The sequence below is a fragment of the Podarcis filfolensis genome (assembly GCF_964270895.1).
Source record: "Podarcis filfolensis genome assembly, chromosome: 7".
Taxonomy (NCBI): domain Eukaryota; kingdom Metazoa; phylum Chordata; class Lepidosauria; order Squamata; family Lacertidae; genus Podarcis; species Podarcis filfolensis.
In genome coordinates, this window is record NC_139603.1 from 34,474,398 (window position 1) to 34,495,166 (window position 20,769).

General features: G+C 47.3%; 1 protein-coding gene and 1 long non-coding RNA gene across 5 annotated transcripts in view; one reads left to right on the plus strand and one right to left on the minus strand.

The window, feature by feature from the left end:
* The window catches only part of LOC310767064 (cytidine monophosphate-N-acetylneuraminic acid hydroxylase-like), a 46,441-nt gene that overhangs the window by 16,313 nt on the left and 9,359 nt on the right, over positions 1-20,769 (minus strand). For all 4 annotated transcript variants that reach the window (XM_083623897.1, XM_083623898.1, XM_083623895.1 and 1 more), the window contains exons 2-4: positions 5,651-5,854; positions 4,008-4,099; positions 1,198-1,307 (exon numbers count right to left, since the gene is read on the minus strand). In XM_083623897.1, coding sequence (XP_083480023.1) covers positions 1,198-1,307; positions 4,008-4,099; positions 5,651-5,854 — 406 coding nt within the window. The remainder of the gene's footprint in view (positions 1-1,197; positions 1,308-4,007; positions 4,100-5,650; positions 5,855-20,769) is intronic.
* LOC310766977 lies at positions 6,791-8,733 on the plus strand. Its single transcript, XR_014550557.1, has 2 exons — positions 6,791-7,279; positions 7,364-8,733. It is a non-coding gene; the product is annotated as an uncharacterized lncRNA (long non-coding RNA).

Consider the following 20,769-nt stretch of genomic DNA (forward strand, 5'->3'; position numbering starts at 1 on the left):
GTCCGGGCTGAAAGGAGGGGGTGGAGATGCTCCTTCAGGTATACAGTGGTACCTCTGGTTGCGAACGGGATCCATTCCGGAGGCCCGTTCGCAACATGAAAAGAACGCAACCCACAGCAGCGCGTCTGCGTGTGCACGGGTTGTGATTTGCCACTTCTGTGCATGCGCGTGATGTCATTTTGTGCTTCTGTGCATGCGCGAGCAGCGAAACCCGGAAGTAACCCTTTCCAGTACTTCCGGGTTGCCATGGGACATAACCTGAAAGAACGTAACATGAAGCGGATGCAACATGAGGTATGACTGTACTGGGCCGAGGCCAAGTTCCCTTCAGATGTTTTGGACTATAACTTCTATCATCCCTGATCATCAGAATGAATGCTTAATAAAGGCTGGGCATTATCTAACAACATGTAAGATTTGTGCAAGCAAATCTGAAAGAATGCTGAGTAAACAGGCCACAAACTTAAGGTGTATCCAGAACTTCAGGATTGCTGGAGGAGGATAGGAAGATTACAGAGTGGCTGAATGAATTGTGACAATTTTTACTGTGAAAGATGTTGAGAATGAGAAACTGGGGGTCTCTGGGCTTGTCCTTGCTGAGCATTATTTAGCTGCTAATTCACTTTCCCCCCATTCAGATTAGACCAGACTAGTCTAAACCTGCATGTGTTTGTGTCTGAATTTGTCTCTGGGGAGGAACTTCAATCTTTCCCATTCATACCAGTGAGCATTTTCTTTTGTTTGTCCCTACATTCTGATTTCGATTATGCCAATCAGATGCTGACAGGGCATGCACACAACTTGTTAAACAACAACAGCAAAAACTTCCCCACCCAAGAAATGTGCAAAAGCACACAATCTGGAAATAGTAAATTTGCTTGTGTAAATTTGCTTGTGCAGTTTTCCGATTTTGTTGCAGTCTGAGGGATCAAAACACACACACACACACACACACACATTTTACTGCATTTTTAATTTAATTTTTTTTAAAGGTAAAAAAGAACAAATTCACAATGTAATAATAGCTTGGAAATGAACTAGACTTGGGAGAAAGAAGCTGTATTTTTTTGTAATTGTCTGTGGGAAAACTCATGAGTTACCCATAGTTTGTTAAACAAACAGTAGTTCAGCACCATGTGCACACTAGGCCATAGAGGCAGGCCCCAGTACATTAAAAAGTTGGTGATTTTTATTTACCTGCACCTCCCCAAAAGCCAGGTCTTCAGGCTCTCTGGGTTCTGTATCCCATGGATTTGGAGGATTCAGTTCAACTAGCACCAATCCATTATCTGGACCTGTTTCAACAACTAGGAGGAGAGGAAATAAACCACTGCTTTGCTGCTGTTGCTTCATTCATAACCCCTAAACCTAGCCAACACATAGGCACTGATTTTTGGTTTCTTTGCCTGATTCTCAATGAACTGTCTGGTAGGGGAAAGAGAGAACTCTCTTCCTGTTTACCTGTCTCCCAGATATTCCCTTGGTCTGGTCAAGAGCAAAGCACCTGCCTACATAACAAAATGAGCAAAGTTCCAAGATCTTCTTTGATTGGAGGCTGAAGCTGTTGCTCATCTACCCCTCTGAACATAAAATTCCATGATATATAGCTCTGTCTTTGCTGCACCAGAAGAACCCTGTTCTCTTCCGCTGATGGAACCTGGGCTCAGCCTGTGAGCCATTCTGGATATCATGCGATGGAAATTTTTAGCAGCTATCTGAGTTCTATTAATCAAGCACTAGTCAGTAAATGCTGTGTTTCATTGTCTTTTACAGCAACCGTCATTGCTTTATTTCTCTCTGTTGTACTGCTGAATATATAATTGGAGTTACAACATACACAGTTATATAATTGAGACTGTTGAAAGGCTTGTTTGCCTCCTTCTATACCGTTGGACTATATTGTCTAATTTTATTCGATGCTACGCTTTGAACTTCTATTATCGCATGATTGCAGGATTGGGACAATTGATAGGCTTGTTTGCCTCAGTGATATTGATTGATTACCTTCTCTCATTTTGTTCATACAATATTGACCTGTTTTATTAGTTGTATCTCCACCACATGTTCTCTATTCAAGAACTGTGAAATAATACAGGTTATGAAGATGTTGTTAGAATATTATTAGCCACGTGTTGCCTGTTACTACTTAAGTTTATCCAGGCTATAAAGGCAGGGAAAGGGTGGGGCAGCTCCGAGCAAAGGGTGTGACAATAGGGGTTGGGGAGATAAGCCAGCAAGGGCAGGTTAATATGACCATTTTAGTCCTCTGGTGACAGGCAGAAGGGAAAGATAAGGAATTGGAGGGGGACAGATGGAAGTATCTGGGAGCAAAGGGGGCATTTGCAGTAGTTATTAGTTGGCTGGGGTGGAAAGAAGGTCTAAGGTGTTACCATGAGGGGAGTGATACGTAGTTGGCAAACTGGGGGCAGAACCTCCCTAGTTAGAATTATCCAGAGTTAGGGTTAATAATATACCCCACCCATCTGGCTGAGTTTCCCCAGCCACTCTGGGCGGCTCCCAATCGAGTGTTAAAAACAATACAGCATTAAATATTAAAAACTTCCCTAAGCAGGGCTGCCTTCAGATGTCTTTTAAAGATAGGATGGCTGCTTATTTCCTTCACATCTGAAGGGAGGGCGTTCCACAGGGCGAGCGCCACTCTGTTTGGTTCCCTGTAACCTCACTTCTCGCAATGAGGGAACCGCCAGAATGCCAGCTGTTACCAGTTTTGTTCCATATTCCTGGTTCTTGTTGAACACTTATGAGCCTGTCTTGCTCTATATTTCCAAACCCAGTGGCTGAAATTGTGAATGCCTATGATGGCCTTTTCAGAGAAGTCCTGACAATATTGTGAAATTCCTTCCCCGTGGAAATCCTGCAGATCTCTTCTTTTCAACATATTAGATGTTTACTCAAAAATGTTTTACTGTAGGAAAAAAAGTTGTTGTCAGAGCTGCCCAAGGTCCCAGCTCACAAAGGACCAACGCTGCTTCGTTGTTAGGTACAAAGTCTTTATTGAAGTTCAGTTTCACTTCCAGAGCCGCAGCGCGCAGCTCTACGTCTCAACTGTTAGACCGCTGATGCTCCGTCTGAGTCTCCTCCCCCCTGACACCAATTTAAGATTCTAGCCTTACTCCACCTCTTCCTCAGTTCCTTCCGCCTCTGGTTCCGCCTGGCCGTTGGGGTCTCGCCCTTTCTAGCCTCTTCTGACGCTGAGTCCCCTGAGCCTTCCCCCTCCCTCCGGTGGGCTTTAGGAGCTGGTTCCCCATCCGGGTCTCCTGCTGTTCCCCGCGCCTGTACATTTGAACTTGGCGCGCGCGCCCAGCCGGTAACTTTTCTCCTGACCGTTTCACTGCTGCTGCTGTCACTGCTTCCCCCTCTGGGGGGGCTAGCTGCAACTGACCTCCCCTCCATTGGAGGCGTGGTCAGCCCTGACTCACTCTCTCTCCCCGCTGGAGGAGATGCTGGCCCTGACACATGTGACTCTTCCCCCCCACTACGCTCTGGTGGGGAAACTGGTTCCAATCCCCCACTGCTGCTTTGGGGTTCCCCTCTGTTTCCTTGTTTCTGGTGCGTCCCCCCTGGGACCCCCCTTGCCCTGACCATAGGCGCCCCCTTCTGGGAATCTTCTGATTCGCTGGAGAAGCTCATGGAATCTCTCGGGCCACTGTCATACTCCCCTACGCTGCCCTTGGATTCTTCCTCTTCGCTCTCCATTTCCTCTCTCCCCAGTGCTCCTGCTCCTGAGTCCCTGACAGTTGTTGTTGTTGTTGTTTTGTTTTTTAAAAAATAGCTTTTACCATTTGCCATGCTTGGCTTTTAAAAAACCAATCCAATATCTTACTGTTTTTGACTTGTATGCACGACAGCGAACAAAGTAAGCAATATAAATCAAATCAAACTATTTAACTTGAGCAAATTGTATTTGTATTTCTATTAAGCCACAGAGCAAGAAAATAACAAAGGTGGCACTGCTATAAAAAGCTGCAGCAGACGTTACATTTTACCTAGTTCATCTTGGCAGAAGCTGTCTGGGGGGTTAACGTATTTCATTGTGCTCACATCCAGCTTCCAGTTATGCTTAGTGCAACGTACACATCTAGGTTAAAAAGTCAACAACAGAAATAACAATGATGGGGTTTTTAAAGTGTAAATTCTTAGAGCAATATTTAGCAATGCGAAGCTAGCCAATGAACTCGAATACCATGTTGTTGGGAAAGATGCATTGCACGAAGAGAAGGAAGCAGTTTTAGGATAGAATAATAGTCAGAGTCTGGGTACACACTACCTTTAAAGCACAATTGAAACATAACCTTTCCCTTTGGAGGATTATGGGCTCTAACATTTACCCCCCACAAAAATTACGGTGCCCAGAACTCTTTGAGGGGAACAATGTGCTTTGAATGTGCTTTGAATATCTCACACAGCCAGAATGCTGGGCCAATTTTATTTATTTATTTCATTTAGGAAATGCTTCTCATGGAACATCTTCAAGTGATTTTTCAATACAGTAATAACATCTATTAAACTTACAAAAATGCAGAGCTGAGAATAAAGCACAATATTGGATTATCCTGGGTCAAATATGTGAGGCATCAGGCTAGAGAACTAGAGAACTTTGTAGTGGAGGCATCAGTAACCAGTCACCATTTCTTTCTCTGCTCTACATTCTGACCAAACTCTAGGAATTGCAGGGAAGATGTAAAATATTACACAAGACAAGATAATCTGTGCATATAAAGTATATGCTACATCTAATATATGATTACATTTTTAAAAAACTGTGGGGAAAGGACCAGCAAGACAGGACAAGGTAGAAAAGGGGGAAGGGGCTAAGGAAGAAATGGCAGAAATATTGCAAAAACATTTTTATTAACTAGCCACAGAGGCAGATTTAGGAGAGTGCAACCAGTTCAGTCGCACTGGGTGCGTAGCCACAGGACCTCCACAGGGGACACAGCAATTATGCTTTAGAATGGAATGCCAGAGGCGGGAAGGAGAGGCGGTTGCCAATTTTTGGCATCACATAGGGTGCCACTGATATTTGAGACCCCCAGGTCCACTGCTGCCAGCCATATACATCTGAATATGCTGGTCTCCTTGATAGAGCTTTTAAATGCTTTAACAAGCATGCATCTCTCTTTGAGCCACCTCTGAACAGGCTCATTGGTGGTGCAGTTCTGTGGAGCTAGGGGGTGACCTTAGAGGACTTGAGGGGAAAGGGGGTGCCCTGTATGGCAACTTGCCTGGTCTGGAACTTCAGTCATCATCATGAAGATCCTTAGCTACACTATTTTTTGTTGTTGCTGCAGAAAATACATTCCTTGTTCTCATGGCAAACCCAGCCAGATGGGTGGGGTATAAATAGTAAATAATAATAATAATACTTATCATGGACTTGAGGGCAAGTTGCCGCCAATGTCAATCTTTAAGATGGACTCATTTTCACTGGGGCAAATCTTGAGCCCCATCATCACGAAGGAATAGTGTTTCAAGTTTAACGAATCAGCTTTCCAAAAACCCCAACAACCCAGCATGCTACACAGTTGTCTATCTGAATTCTTAGTACTTCCCATGCTTATCGGTTTACGGGAGTATATTTATTGCGAACAGAAAGAAAGAGCGCAAATGGGGCAAAGTCTGGCCTTACTTTTGTGTCAGATCTTCAATATCTTTAATAAGCAATCCTCCTTGGTGCTTGCACAAGTTCTTGCATACACGGAGCGTGTCCTTGTCCTTGTACAAGATGTAATTCTTCCCATCCGTTTTGTTCTTTAGGAAATTTATCCCTTCCTTGAGTGCAGCCGCCTCAGAAGGTGTAAGTGACAGCAGCGTCCTGCTGGTTTGCTCCACACTATTTGAAACCAAATAATGAGCAGTAAGAGATAACAAAACAACCTTGGGTTTCTCAGAAAACATATCAGAAAACATTCAGAATTCATTTTGCTTAACAAATTAGATGCCAATATTTATTATTCTCTTTCAAAGACTTCCCCAAACCCCGGGCTGGAATGCTTCAGCTGGACCAATGACAAGGAAACAACAGCATTTTTCTTCTCCTGTTTATTTTCGGGTTTAAAGCGTGTGTCTCTTTAAAGGACATCAGGGGTGGGGTTTTTGCATATTTCAGCCATCTCCCTAGTATCTAGAACATGGGTAGGCAAACTAAGGCCCAGGGGTCGGATCTGGCTCAATCGCCTTCTAAATCCGGCCTGCGGATGGTCCGGGAATCAGCGTGTTTTTACATGAGTAGAATGTGTCCTTTTATTTAAAAGGCATCTCTGGGTTATTTGTGGGGCATAGGAATTCGTTCTTTTTTTTTTCTTTTTCAAAATATAGTCCGGCCCCCAACAAGGTCATGTAGGAGGTGAGGACAGATGACCCCACCTAGGCCCGAAGTCACCCCCCCAAAAAGCAGGCTCAAAGCTTCTCAAAGCTTTTCAAAATCATTTTTCTCAGCAGCTAAGCATCATAAACATTCCACTCTGCTGTAACAAAGGTAGAGAACAGTCCATTGTTTCTCAGGCCTTTCTCATGCCTTCTGGCCTTGCTAAAGAACCACATTGCAACTTGCTTTCTGTCCGGGAACCATGCCAAAGCACAAGAATGAAACAACTGGAATACACTGAAACCCCCTCACCCCCTTTCCTGCCAAGAGTCCACAATAGTTCCAAGACAGCTTTCTGTACATGCTCAGGGGAACACATCATGGGGCAGGACTCCTGAGGGAGGAGAAAGGAGGAGGGAACTGGAAAGGGGTATATATGTTTGTGCACATGATTGTGAACTCGTGCATGCTTTTTGTGAGTTATCACACTTGCTCCTTCTACCAGTTCATGGATGGTAGAAATAAAAGCCTTTTCTCCGAAACTATTCCTTGAGTGTCTTTTGACTCCCACTTCCCTTTCCCAGGCGCAATATTTTTCCCACCTGAGGGCAAAGCCTCATAAGGCTACATTTCTTGGTGCGTTGGCCAGGAAAAACAGATTCCCTGAGGATAAGGGATGTGGGTCCAAGGCGTCCCTGTGGTGAACAGCTCGGTTCGTATCAGCAGTTCCAGTGCACATCCTGCCAAGTTCGTGGGAGGAATTGCCACCCGTTCCTGAGTGGACACACTGCAAGGACCGGAGAAAAAGCAACGGCCGTAAGAAGGTACCTCGAGGACAAAGGTAAGGCTCCACAGGGTATAGGTGGGAGCAAAGAGAGTTTGATCAGCTCCACCAGTAGGGTAGAAAAGGTGCCACTGGTTTTGGTTTTGCCCAGAAAAGCAGCAAAAAGGGTGCTGCTGGGCACCGGTCAAAGTCTAAGCGCTGCCGGTTGTGGTTGGTTGTTGGTTTTGTGCCCAGAAGAAGCAGGGGAAAAGGGTGCTGTTGGGCCCCGGTCGAAGTCTAAGCGCTGCTGGTTGTGGTTTTGGTGTTGGTAAAAAGGGGGTTGAGGGAGGTGCATGGGTTTTTCTGAATGTGCGTGTGGGGACACTCCAGTGAATGTTTTGAGTGTGTGAGACGTTGAAAGCAATGTGTGGTCTGTGACTGAGTGAGAGAAATTACGTTAGGAGGAGGGAGTGTCCCAGTATCCCAAGTGTTCCAGGGTTCCAGGGTCATGGAGAAAAAGCAGTAAAACAACTCCCACGACCCCCTGCAATGTTTCCTGAACAAACTGGAAAGATGCCACGAAGGGGAGAAGATTGGGGATTTAAAAAACCTGATGAAAAATAGACTCCAACACTAATGTGAAGTTCCTGACTGTCCCCCATGGCTTAGGAAAAGTAGAACTGTGATTACCCGTGCCATGCCAAACTGTGCCCAGTATGGCAGCAAGTACAAGTTAGAGGGAAAAAACCAGCAGTCTTGCCAGACCCAGAAGAGGAAGGAGGAATAATTAGCCCCCACCACCCTATGCAGCAACTGCACCAGGGCTAAATGAGGTTCCCCCTACCCAACCCCCAAAAGCAAAGAGACTGAGGAAGAAAGAGAAGAGGAAGTTGAGAATGGTGAAATTCAGAAGGAATCAGGTGAAATGGACAAGCAGACAGCCCAAAAGAGTATTTCAGTATGTGAATTGGCAGAAAGAAAAGAGCAGAAGATTTTAAAGAGCCGCGTGAGATAGAGCCAGTAAGCAATCCAAAAGAGTGAGCTGGATGTGGCTTCTTGGTTCTAGAAGCAGCACAATGCAAGGATGTGAATTGACAGAAAGAAAAAGAGCAGAAGGCTTTGAGAGCCGCATAGGACGGAACTGTTAAAAAAGAGAGACAATTAGACCCGAGAGAGCCCTAGGATTACAATACTGACCATTGAGGAAATCTGCAAGATACATGCCCTCAGGGCAGCGGACAATACTGATGTTGCAATTGAGGCAGCTAAAACTCCACTTTGCTGGCCCCACCCTACCGAGTGTACGACCCCCTGGAGTCATCCGACGCCCAGGACCACAGACCTCTAAGCACCCTAAATCAGAATCCTTCTTTCGAAGAGGACCTGGCCAAAATAATTAGGGGTTTGTCTTCAAACAGCCAGCAGCCAGAAAGCCAAAAATGCAATCCCGGAGGGTGTCCACGGGAGGGGCAGGACCCCTAGGGAAGAAGCCAGTGTGCCATCTGCAGGCAAGAGGGTCATTGGGAAATGGAATGCCCACAGGCCCCACGCCTGACACACCCCACCCCCACAGGCTGGGAACAGTAAGATTTCTCAAAAATGATTTCTTCTCATCTCTGTTCTTGCTAAAAGACTGTTGCAGAAGCAAGTGAACTAACTGTTTCTAACATTCATTCATGCAGTAACAGGACATCAGCTTTTTTTCCCCCTTGTGCCAGGCGCTTGGAGTAGCTTATCTCTTGGCAGCTATCTCAGAAGGACACTGCTGCATTCAGCCAGCTACTCTGACCTGCTACTGCCTGGAGCCAATTAGGATTTACAGTCAAGCGACAAAAAACCCAGAATGCCAAAGGTTACCCACCCTCTTGCCCCAAGTACTAACCTGGAAAGTGACTTTCTTAAAAAAGCAAGTGAATGCTTTCTGTGAACTTTGTCAAGTTTTTCTTTTTTAGGTGCAATTTTACTCTGAAAAAGGAGCCGCAGCATAACATAGGAATTTTGAAACTTTGATACTTTGCCAGAAGCCAGGGAACACAGTGCCCCTCTTGCTTAACACTGGCAAAAACTTGGCAGATGAACTGAAATTTTGCAACATGTTTTACAGGCCACAAAAGCTCTGACACTTAGTGCGCGGAGAAAAAGATTTTTGAAAAATCTCAGCTGGCAAAACTTAACCCAAGGAACAGAACTGTTAACCCCTTGTGAAGTTTCTTGCCATGCTATCCCCTTTGAGTTACTATGCCTTGTGTGTGAATGTTATCTATCAATTTGTTCTGCGCAGTCGCTGCCGTGTCTGTTTTTCTCTTCTCTTGACAGGTAAACTGGCCAGAGACTGTCCTGTTATCTACAGCTGTTAAAGTCACCGGCATCTGTGACACCTGATCTACACCACCCACCAGACTGGACCCAGACGCCCAGACATCGCTCCAGCCTTGTTGGAAGAGACCCAAGATGCCCAACGCCCACCAGACGACCCGCGCCCACCAGACTACAGCCCTGCTCACGTCACTCCGGAAGCTGGCGCTTTGCACGGCTCAAGAATCCAGCGTGGATTGAAAGAGGACATTTTCTCATTTTCTTTTCTTTCCCTTTGCATGTTCAGTTTTATAGAAGGTTGCGGGGCCCCTGGATAGCTTTACAACACCCCTGCAGAGGAGGGTATTTGTGTGGGATGTTCAATCAGGGAAATGACGCCCCAGCCCGCTTCCACCTGGCAGAGCTCCACCCAGAGCCTCCAGAACTTAACTGAAGCCCCCCTTGAACCACAGCATCAACTTGGTAATCACCCTGTGCACAAATGGCACAGATAAGGCTATGTTCACCGAATTACTGGCTGGCTTTGTGTCAATAAATCAGAGAGCGCCAGTGACAGCAGACTGGCCCCCTGCTGAAAAAGTTTGCTGACCCCTGATCTAGAAGTAATGCACTCCTGCCCTTTCCATTTTATTTATTCATTTATTATTTGTGAAATTTATAACCAACCTTTCCACCAAATGTTCAAGGTGGCTGATAGAAACACATATACTAATCATATACAATAAGCATAAGAAAAAAACTGTTGTCCCCTCTCCAGATTTGGCACTTCTAAATTTATTCCCTGAAGTCAATAAAAACCTTAAAAATATTGAGTTCATCTCTCATATTTTGACGGCCACAAGGATTGAGGCATCTGATCAAGATCTGTATTATGAGGCATCTGATCAAGATCTGTATTTTAAAATGAGCTTAAAAAATATATTTGCAAATGTTTGTATCTCTCATGCCAGGCATAAAGCAGGTGGCTGAATACTCTGGCAGCTGTTTATCTTCCTGTTCAAGGGCCCCATTGATCTATAGCAGTATTTCAGGGTTGTAAAAGGAAATTACAGGCTGGGAGCAAAAGGTCACACTGACCATACAAATCATAGAATACAATCAAGCTACAAAAACACAATTAAGAATTGGTAAATAGTAATAATTATTGTGCCTCCCATTAAACTTGAGCCACATCTTCCTAAGGTTAAAAGGGAAAGAGCTAATAGAAACAGCAGCTGGCTTGAAAGGGGGGGTGTAGATCTAAGGGGTTGCTTTCAAAACTGTTTTTATTAAGTTCCTTTTCTTTGAAAAGGCCTTTGCTTCTAAAAATCTATATATGTTATGTATGAAATATATTGGCTTAAATGTAATTATGCAAAAGATTTAGAAAGTAAGAAATGTTAGATTCTTATTTCATAGAATCATAGAATCATAGAATCATGGAGTTGGAAGAGACCACAAGGGCCATCGAGTCCAACCCCCTGCCAAACAGGAAACACCATCAGAGCACTCCTGACATATGGTTGTCAAGCCTCTGCTTAAAGACCTCCAAAGAAGGAGATCTTTCATTGATAATGTGTGAGAGGAGAACCCAAGATCCTTTTAAGATAAAAATTAAAAAACCATGCACCATCTGTTTTAGCCATCTGTTTTGCAGTGAATAGGGCAATAGGGCAAAAGGTGAAATGTTAATTAAGGTATAATAATGTTAATCTAAGATATATGACTACTTATTTGCCATTTATAGATAGAAGGAATTATAGCTCTTTGTCTCCCATAAAAGGCAATAGGAAATGGGTGTATCTTTTATGATTGGTTCGAGCAAACAGCCAATAGGAATTTCAACCAGGCTGATTGGACAGAGGCAGCCAAAGGAGGAGCAAGGGGGCTGAGCTGAGGAAATATAAGTGCTGACCATCAGGGCTGGAGTGGGCAGAGCTTTGGTAACCATATACCACTGTGTCTCTCATTTATTTGTCTGACAAATAAATTATTATTTTAATTTCTCTATTGCTGCGTTGAATATTTCATTCCAGCTAAGCGTTAACCACAAGCAGGGTGCTACATTTTATGGTGCCTCTGTGACTCGGATAAGTGGTCTGCTGGAACGCAGCCCCTTCGCCCTAGCGGGCAGGGTACAAGAGGGAGGACCACTAACTGCTTACCCAGCGCGCACTGGAACATTTTTCCAGGGGAACGCAGAAGTCTCGTCTGTCTGATACCCTGCTCACTCACGGCGACGGACCGGGGACGGGGAACCAGAGAAATAAACAGGGAACCAGCTAAGGGTAAGTGCACAAAGGGATTTGAGGCCCTCCAATTAATTGGGAGGAAGAGAAGTCTTGATCAAACTTCTGCGTCTCAGTAAGGGGGAACTGAGTACGCTAGGTGGTTGGGTACATCAGATGGTGGTCTGGTGGAGGAAAAGGGAAAGGTTGGGAGGTAGAGTGTGGTGAAGTATCCAGCGCATTGTATGTGTGAGAAAGTACCATCTGTAGCTGACCTGAGTGTGGAGTGGGTAGTACTTCGGTTCCCAGTAAGGCGACTTCACTGGGCAAGGAACCCCACGAAGCGAGTGTGTGAGTGACTGAGTGGATACTTCACAGGGCCATACAATGGGAGTTGGGGGTTCAAAGGGGGAAAATACACCTCTTGAATGTATGTTAAATAACTTTAAGAAAGCCTTCTCAGGAGCATATGGAGTCAAAATGACGCCAGAGCGCTTGAGAACGTTATGTGAATTAGACTGGCCAAAACAAAATACTGGATGGCCGCCTCAGGGAACTTTTGATATAAATTTAGCAAGCAAACTTTGGTCTAACATCACCAAAGAAACTGGAGGGTGCCCAGAACAATTTTCATATATAGATTCTTGGCTGAGCACATTAAATAATAATCCTCCATGGATAAGGGAATGCAAAGTCCAACGATGCAAATTATTGGCTGTAAAAGCCGAAGCTAGGAAAGGAATCTTGCCAAATAAACTCAAACCCATTTTTGAGGGACCAGAGGAAGAGGTGCTTCCACCTCCACCCTATGCTCCACGTCGAGGGGAGCCTAATCCAAACACTCCACCAGTTGTAACCCCAAGGCAAGAAAGTGGAATGAATAATGGGGCTTGAGTCACAGAGCTTGATTCTTTGATAGATTATGATAAATATCTTCAGGAGGCATTGGAGTCCTATAATAAAGCCCAAGCAGAAGTGAGTCCCAGTAGAACTCCATCTACAGTCTCCTTTAGTGGAACAACTGATTGCCCACCCCAAACCCCTGTACATCCAAATCCTAGAGAACTATTACAGAAGTTACAGGGAGACCTTAATCGGTCAGCAAGCAATACAGCCAGGCGTATAAAGCTGCTAAAAGAACGCCTTGGGACAGATACCATCCCCTATGATTTGAGGCCCCTAGAGCAAAGCGAAGAGAAAGGTCACGTAGTAGCCCCTCTTAGAAGAGTATTTGATGCACTTGAGGAGCCTGTGCTGGTTAACGGGCAACCCGGACCACGGCCACCTCGAACTTCGACCCTCCAGTACATTCCATTCACAACTACGGATCTGATGAATTGGAAAACACACACCCCGTCTTTTGCAGAAAAACCTCAGGCTATGATGGACTTGGTGACTTCAATAGTAAATACTCATAGTCCTACTTGGACAGATTGCCGCCAGCTCCTGAATACTCTGTTCACCACTGAGGAAAGAAGAGACATAATTGAAAAGGCACAGATATATTTGCGTGAGCAGGCCAGAGTGGGAAATATTTTTAATATTGACCGTCATCTCCAGGACAACTTTCCCTTGGAAGATCCTAATTGGGATCCAAACAATGCAATTCACCTGGCCAGGCTTACCACCTACCGCCAGACGCTTGTGCAAGGTATCCGCAGGGCATGCCAGAAGCCCACTAATATGTCTAAAGTCTCAGAAGTAGAACAGAAACCAAATGAGAGTCCGGGAGACTTTTTAGAGAGGCTGCAGGAAGCCTATCGTATATGGACTCCTTTTGACCCTGAAGCCCCTGAAAACAGCAGAATGATTACTGCTACATTTGTAGCCCAGTGCGCTTCTGACATTCGTAAGAAAATTCAGAAATCAGAAGGATGGGAAGGGATGCTGATGAGCCAAATTATGGCCATTGCACGCCGAGTTTATCGGAATAGGGATGAGGCTGAGAAACAAGAGAAGAAGAAGTAGCAGAAGGAAAAGATGGTGATGCTAGCCACAGCAGTGAAGCAAGACTATCGCCCTTTAAATGGAGGGCGAGGGCGAGGAAGGAATCCACCACTGGGAAGGAATCAATGTGCAAATTGCAAGAAGGAGGGTCATTGGAAGCGGGAGTGTCCTGAACCCCTGAGGTTGGAAGAAGTACGCCCAGGCCCAGGCCCAGGCCCAAGAAACCAGGGACGGGGAATGATCTGAGATGGAAGATATCAGAGACCTGGACAAGGACGGAGTAGAGACAATTTCATTGGACTGGCAGAGGAGGATTTTACCCAAGACTAGGAACGACCGGACTCCATAAAGTTAGGCTTCCAGGAGCCCACGGTCACGATTCAATTAGGGAGCCATTTAATAGACTTTATGATTGATACTGGGGCTGAATACTCAGTACTCCCAGAACTATTGCAGAAAAAGGCATCCAAAAGTGTAGTCATTAAAAGTGCCACTGGTCAGTCAGCTAAGAGGTCTTTCCTCCAACCTTTGGAATGCCAGATTGGGGGACATCGTTTAACCCATCAGTTTTTGTATATACCTGAGTGTCCAATACCTCTCTTAGGTAGAGATATGCTGTCCAAATTGCAGGCCCAAATCACCTTCACTCCTCAAGGTCCAGAAATGAAACTGCCATCAAAGGCAGCAGGAATAATTACCCTCTCAGTACCTAAGGAACAATCATGGTGCCTAATGTCAGCCCTGCAAGTCCAACCCACATTGGATACAGAATTAAACAAGCTCCTCCGAACCCTACAGGTGCCACCAGGAGTATGGGCCGAAAATAGCCCACCAGGAATGGCTAAGAATATAGCTCCAATTGTAGTAACCCTACAACCTATGGCTACCCCTGTATCTGTAAAGCAATATCCTTTACCCCGGCGAGCAGCGGAGGGCATCCAGAAACATTTGGACCGCCTATTAAAATATGGTCTGCTTAAGCCCTGCCAATCAGAATGGAACACACCCCATTTGCCTGTTGGGAAACCTGGGACAGATGAATACAGGCCAGTACAGGACTTGAGGCTCGTAAACCAGCCTATCGAGACCTTGCACCCAAATGTACCAAACCCATATACCCTGTGTCAGGGAACTGTCATCTGAGACGAAGGAGGTGAAAGGGCTCATGGAGGGTGAGAGAGACCACTCAGCGGAGGAGGGGACCAGCAGGGGGAGAAGTGGAGTTCCAAGGGAAAGTGAGTCGGAGGGAGGGCTCAGAGACACTTCCAGCGAGAACAGTGGGGAGGTTTCAGGACCTCCCGTAGGGACACCCACTCCTCGGCGGAAACTGTCACGCCGAGAGTCCAGAAGACGTGTTTCCGTTAAGGAGCTTTTATGCTGGAAGAAGTTCCGTAAACGCCCACTGTCCGATTCTACGAGCGATTGATGGAGCCATGCTTAAGAAGCTCCATCACAGACAGAGGTTTGGGAACTTAGCCAAACTCTGAGGGATCAGGATTTTACGCACAAGCAGCTCACCATCCCATCACAGCAATCGGACAGTCCCTGAAAGCAGCTTGTGCAGAGAGGCATCATGAGCAACCCAGCCGGAGCCGGAGGAGCAGCAGGAGCTGGAGAAAGTCCAAGTCTGGAAGAAAGGTACAGAATGTTGGAACTCCAGCTAGCAATGCAAACGGCGAGGCTAGAAGAAAGGAGGGCGCAGGATGCAGAAAAGGCAAAAGGTGCTACACTAGCAAGAAAGATGCCAGGAATGGTGCAGAAGTTTGGGGGGGACCCCAGGAACTACCAAGCCTTTAGGACAGAGATGCAGTATGCTCTCGAACTGCAGTTTAACGACTTTCCCGATGAGGCATCGCGAGTGGCGTTTGTGATTGGCCATCTCGAAGGAGGGGCGAGAGACTGGGTCAGGCCCCTGATGGCAGGGAATAGTGACATGCTGAAGGACGCGAGGAAGTTTTTTCGCGCCATGGATTTGATGTTTTCCAGCGAGATTGAACAGGGACTGGTGCGCAGACAATTGATGGCTTGCAAACAGGGGAGCCGATCGGTTCGTGAGTACTGGACTGAGTTTACAATGTTGATACATAAATTGGGGTGGGACCTATCGGCGGAACCCATTCAAATGCTCTTTGAAGAGGGGCTTTCTTCGGCGGTGAAAGACGAACTTTCCCGGGCGCCCAGGGCGGAGTCTATGGACCAGCTGACCAAATCAGCGCTGACCATTGGAGCGCGCCAGGAGGCAAGAGCCTTTGAGAAGCGGGAGGGGAAAGGAAAGCGTTGGAGGGATTACCGCATTCCAGAGATTCCAGAACCAAGTTTCCCGCCCGGAGAGCCGATGGAGGTTGGAACAGCGCGCGCGCGCGCAGTTTCAAATCCCAGTGAAGGGAGGAAGAAGGAAGGAAAGAGCGCCAAGAAATGTTATCTCTGCCAGCAGCCAGGTCACTTTGCCAGAGTCTGCCCGCAAAGAAAGGAATGGCAAGGGATGGCGGGAGCTGTTGGGGGGAAGGAGGAGGAAGTCCAGGAGCCAGTAAAAGCCAACGCCTGTCTGCCACTGTCAGGGCACTGCAGACAGGCCAAGGAGCAGTAAAAGTGCCCACTCCGGAACCTCCAAGACCAGCCCTAGTAATAGAGGTGTGGCTAGAGCTGGCAAACGGATACCCACTGAAGACCAAGGCGCTGTTGGACTCAGGCAGCTCCTGTAATTTTATGAGCAAGGAGTTTGCAGCTGAACACCAGATACAGACACTCCCTTTAAGCAACCCCCTGCAGGTCACCACGATCGATGGGAGGGAGCTGTTGGGGGGAGAAGTTAGCCTACAGACCGTCCCAATGGTTATGAGGGTGGCAAGGCACACCGAAAGGATAGCGTTCAATGTAGCCACCCTGGGAGGGGCGCCAGTCATTTTGGGAATGAGCTGGCTAGCGTTGCATGACCCGCTGGTGGGCTGGCATCAGAGAGTGGTCTCCTTTGGGTCAGCACATTGCCTGGAACACTGCAAAGAGGGGAAGGTGCCAGAAGGGGCAAAAGCCTCCCTAGCAGGGACGGAAGTGGCGGACAGAGGGAAGGTGCCCAAACAATACGCTGACCTGAGCAAGGTCTTCAGCGAAAGGGAAGCAGATAAACTACCACCGCATAGAGACTTTGACTGCCAAATTAACCTGGTCCCTGGGGCCCAGCTCCCCGTGGGCAAGCTGTACGCCATGTCAGACAGGGAAATGCAGGAGTTGAGGGAGTTTATTGACAAAAACCTGAAGAGAGGTTTCATCAGAGAGTCCAGAGCGGTGGGGGGCAGCCCAGTGTTTTTTGTGGACAAAAAAAACACGGATAAACCGAGATTGGTCGTGGACTACCGGCGGCTAAATGCCTTGTCAGAACCAGTGACTTTCCCCATGCCCAGGATTGATGACATTTTGACCAGGGTGAGGAAGGGAAAGATATTCACGAAACTGGACCTGAGAGGAGCTTACAACCTGATACGAATAAAGAAGGGGGATGAATGGAAGACAACGATGTTCACCCCCCTAGGGGCTTTTGAATATGTGCTGAGCCAGCTGCAAGCAAACCAGTTGTGGGTGAAACTGGAGAAGTGTCAGTTCCACACCAAGGAGGTGGAATTCCTGGGGTACCGCTTATCAGACAAGGGATTAGCCATGGATCCAGGCAAGGTCCAGGCGGTGCTGGAATGGAAGACACCGAAAACGAAAAAAGATGTGCAAAGGTTCTTAGGGTTTGGGAACTTTTACCGTAAATTCATCAAGAACTTTGCCCACTTAACGGCTCCCATCACAGACTGTCTAAGCAGCAAGAAGAAATTCGTTTGGACGGCGGAGGCGGAGCACGCTTTTGAGGAATTGAAAAAGGCATTCGCTTCGGAAGAACAGCTCCTGCATGTGGATTTACAAAAACCCATGAGAGTGGAAACTGATGCCTCAGACCGGGCGGTGGGGGCGGTGCTGCTTCAGCCAGGGAGCAATAAGTCGGAATGGAGACCGTGTGCCTTCTTTTCGCGTAAGCTGAACAAATCCGAGAGGAACTACACGGTATATGACCGAGAACTACTCGCCATTCACGAAGCGTTCCGGAGATGGAGACACTTACTAATTGGCGCACAGCATAAGGTGCAAGTGTGTACGGACCACAAGAATTTGGAGTATTGGAGAACAGCACGAGTGCTCAACCAACGACAAGTGAGATGGGCTCAGGAGTTCTCCAAATTCCATTTTGAAATCTGCTATGTGCCAGGTCCAGAAAACATCAGAGCGGACGCTCTCTCTCGCAAACCTGAATATTTGGAGGGGGAGGGAGCGCCAGAAGAGAGACATATTATCCCAGAGGACCACTGGGTGTGTGGTGCGGCCTGGGTGGGGCAAAGAGAACTGGTAGAGGGAACGGTAAATGATGAGTACGCCCAGGATAAGCTCAGAGGTTTAAGGAGAGAGGGAGAAGACCCCGGAGGTTTTGAAGAAAGAAACGGGGCATTGTATTACAAAGGGGCGCTATATATACCCGAAGGGGAATTGAGGGGGAGAGTACTCAAACAGCTGCACGACAATCCCACAGCGGGGCATTTTGGGCAACACAAGACCATGTGGTTGGTGACCAGGGAGTTTTGGTGGCCCAAGGTGAGGGAGGATGTACGGGAGTATGTGAGAAGGTGTGACCAATGCCAGAGAGCCAAAGGAGAAAGGCGGGCACCAGCGGGGTTATTAGAACCGTTACCCACACCAGAACGACCGTGGGAGGCGGTGTCGATAGATTTTATGACTGATCTGCCCAAATCCCAGGGGAAAACCGCCATACTAGTCGTAGTAGACCTGTTAACTAAGATGGGTCACTTTGTAGCTTGCTCACATGCAGTCACGGCGGAAGAGACAGCGAAATTGTTTGTAGAACATATTTTTAGGCTGCATGGCGCCCCCTTGAGGGTGGTTTCCAACAGAGGGAAACAGTTCACGTCCAGATTCTGGAGGAAGCTTATGAGCTTGTTGCACGTAGAGGTCAACTTTTCGACTGCCAGGCACCCTGAGACCAATGGGCAGGCGGAGAGGGCAAACGGTATCATTCAACAATACCTGAGGTGTTATGTCAATGACAGAGAAAACGATTGGGTCGAAAAGTTGGCACTAGCGGAATTTGCTTACAATAATGCAGAGAATGTGTCCACCGGGATGAGCCCCTTTTTGGCTAATTATGGGTGCCACCCCAGGGCGTTTCCAGGGGAAGGAGGAGAGAGATGGAGTGTTCCGGCCGCGGAACTTTTTGTAGAAGAAATGGAAGCGATCCATCGTCAACTCCAACACAACCTAGAAAGGGCCAAAGAAGAATATAAGAGGCAGGCAGACAAGAGCAGAAGGGAAGGCGAAACAATTAGGGTGGGGAGTAGGGTCTGGCTATCAACCCAAGGATTGCCGTTCAAGGGGGGTTGCAAGAAATTGAGACCCAAAAGATTGGGACCATTTGAGGTCATCCAACAGGTCAACCCAGTGGCTTTCAGACTCCGGTTACCGAACCACATGAAACTGCACCCGGTATTCCACAGGTCATTACTGTCACCATACAGGGGGGAAGGTGAAGGGGTATCCACACGGGGGCCAGCCATAGAAGAAAGGGAAAGCCGCAACTATGTGGCGGAAATCATCGACTCCAGGTGGAAGGGTAATCAGGTGGAGTATTTGGTCGCATGGGAAGGGGAACCGGAGTCGGAAAACACCTGGGTGAAGGCAGAGGAGGTCCATGACGAGATCTTGATCGAAACGTTCCACCAAAGGTTCCCCAGGAAACCTCAGCCAGTAGCGAGGTTCCGGAGGGAGTACTTTGGCACCACCGACGATGAGGAGGAACTGGAGGGATTCAGGGAATCGGAGTTGGAAGGAGGTACAGACTCCGAGGAGGAGGAGTACTTGGAAACCGGAAACAGCAAAAGGTGGAGGGAAGTGTTCGAAACTTCGGAAGATGAGGGAGGTTCCTTCAGGGGTTTTGCTCCCTCGCCTCCTGCAGAGGAGGGGAGGGAAGGGGGTGAAGGGGGCCCTGGAGGGGAGGTGGATGTCAGGGAACTGTCATCTGAGACGAAGGAGGTGAAAGGGCTCATGGAGGGTGAGAGAGACCACTCAGCGGAGGAGGGGACCAGCAGGGGGAGAAGTGGAGTTCCAAGGGAAAGTGAGTCGGAGGGAGGGCTCAGAGACACTTCAAGCGAGAACAGTGGGGAGGTTTCAGGACCTCCCGTAGGGACACCCACTCCTCGGCGGAAACTGTCACGCCGAGAGTCCAGAAGACGCGTTTCCGTTAAGGAGCTTTTATGCTGGAAGAAGTTCCGTAAACGCCCACTGTCCGATTCTACGAGCGATTGATGGAGCCATGCTTAAGAAGCTCCATCACAGACAGAGGTTTGGGAACTTAGCCAAACTCTGAGGGATCAGGATTTTACGCACAAGCAGCTCACCATCCCATCACACCCTGCTGAGTTTAATCCCACCAGAAGCAACATTTTTTACTGTATTGGACTTGAAAGATGCATTCTTCTGTTGCCAGCTGGCACCACAGAGCCAACCTATATTTGCCTTCCAGTGGGAAGACCCTTTGACAGGAACAAAAGGCCAGCTAACCTGGACAAGATTGCCCCAGGGATTCAAAAATTCCCCAACTTTATTTGGCACTGCCTTGGCGAAGGATCTAACAAGTTACCCCTCAATACCTGGAGAAAAGGTGGTTCTGCAATATGTAGATGACCTTATACTAGCAGCAAAGGATTTTGATACCTGTAAAGAAGGGACAGAGGAACTGCTCCACTTGCTCTGGGAAGCTGGCTACCGAGTTTCCCAGAAAAAGGCACAGTTATGTTTAGAAAAGGTCAAATATTTGGGCTTTGACATCTCACACCAACAACGAGCATTGAGACCAGAGAGGAAAGAAGCTATTTGCCTTATCAAGGAACCTACCACAAGGAAACAACTCAGAGGATTCCTGGGAACAGCAGGGTTTTGTAGACTATGGATACCTGATTTCAGCAGTCTGGCCAAGCCCTTACATGAAAGCACTCGAGGTGCAGAAAAGGACCCATTCGTATGGGGACCTGAGCAGCAACAAGCCTTTTAGTTATCAAACAACAACTTATGGAGGCCCCAGCCCTTGGGCTGCCTAATTCGGAAAAACCCTTTCAGCTGTATGTACATGAACAGAATGGGATTGCAGCAGCAGTCCTGACCCAGAG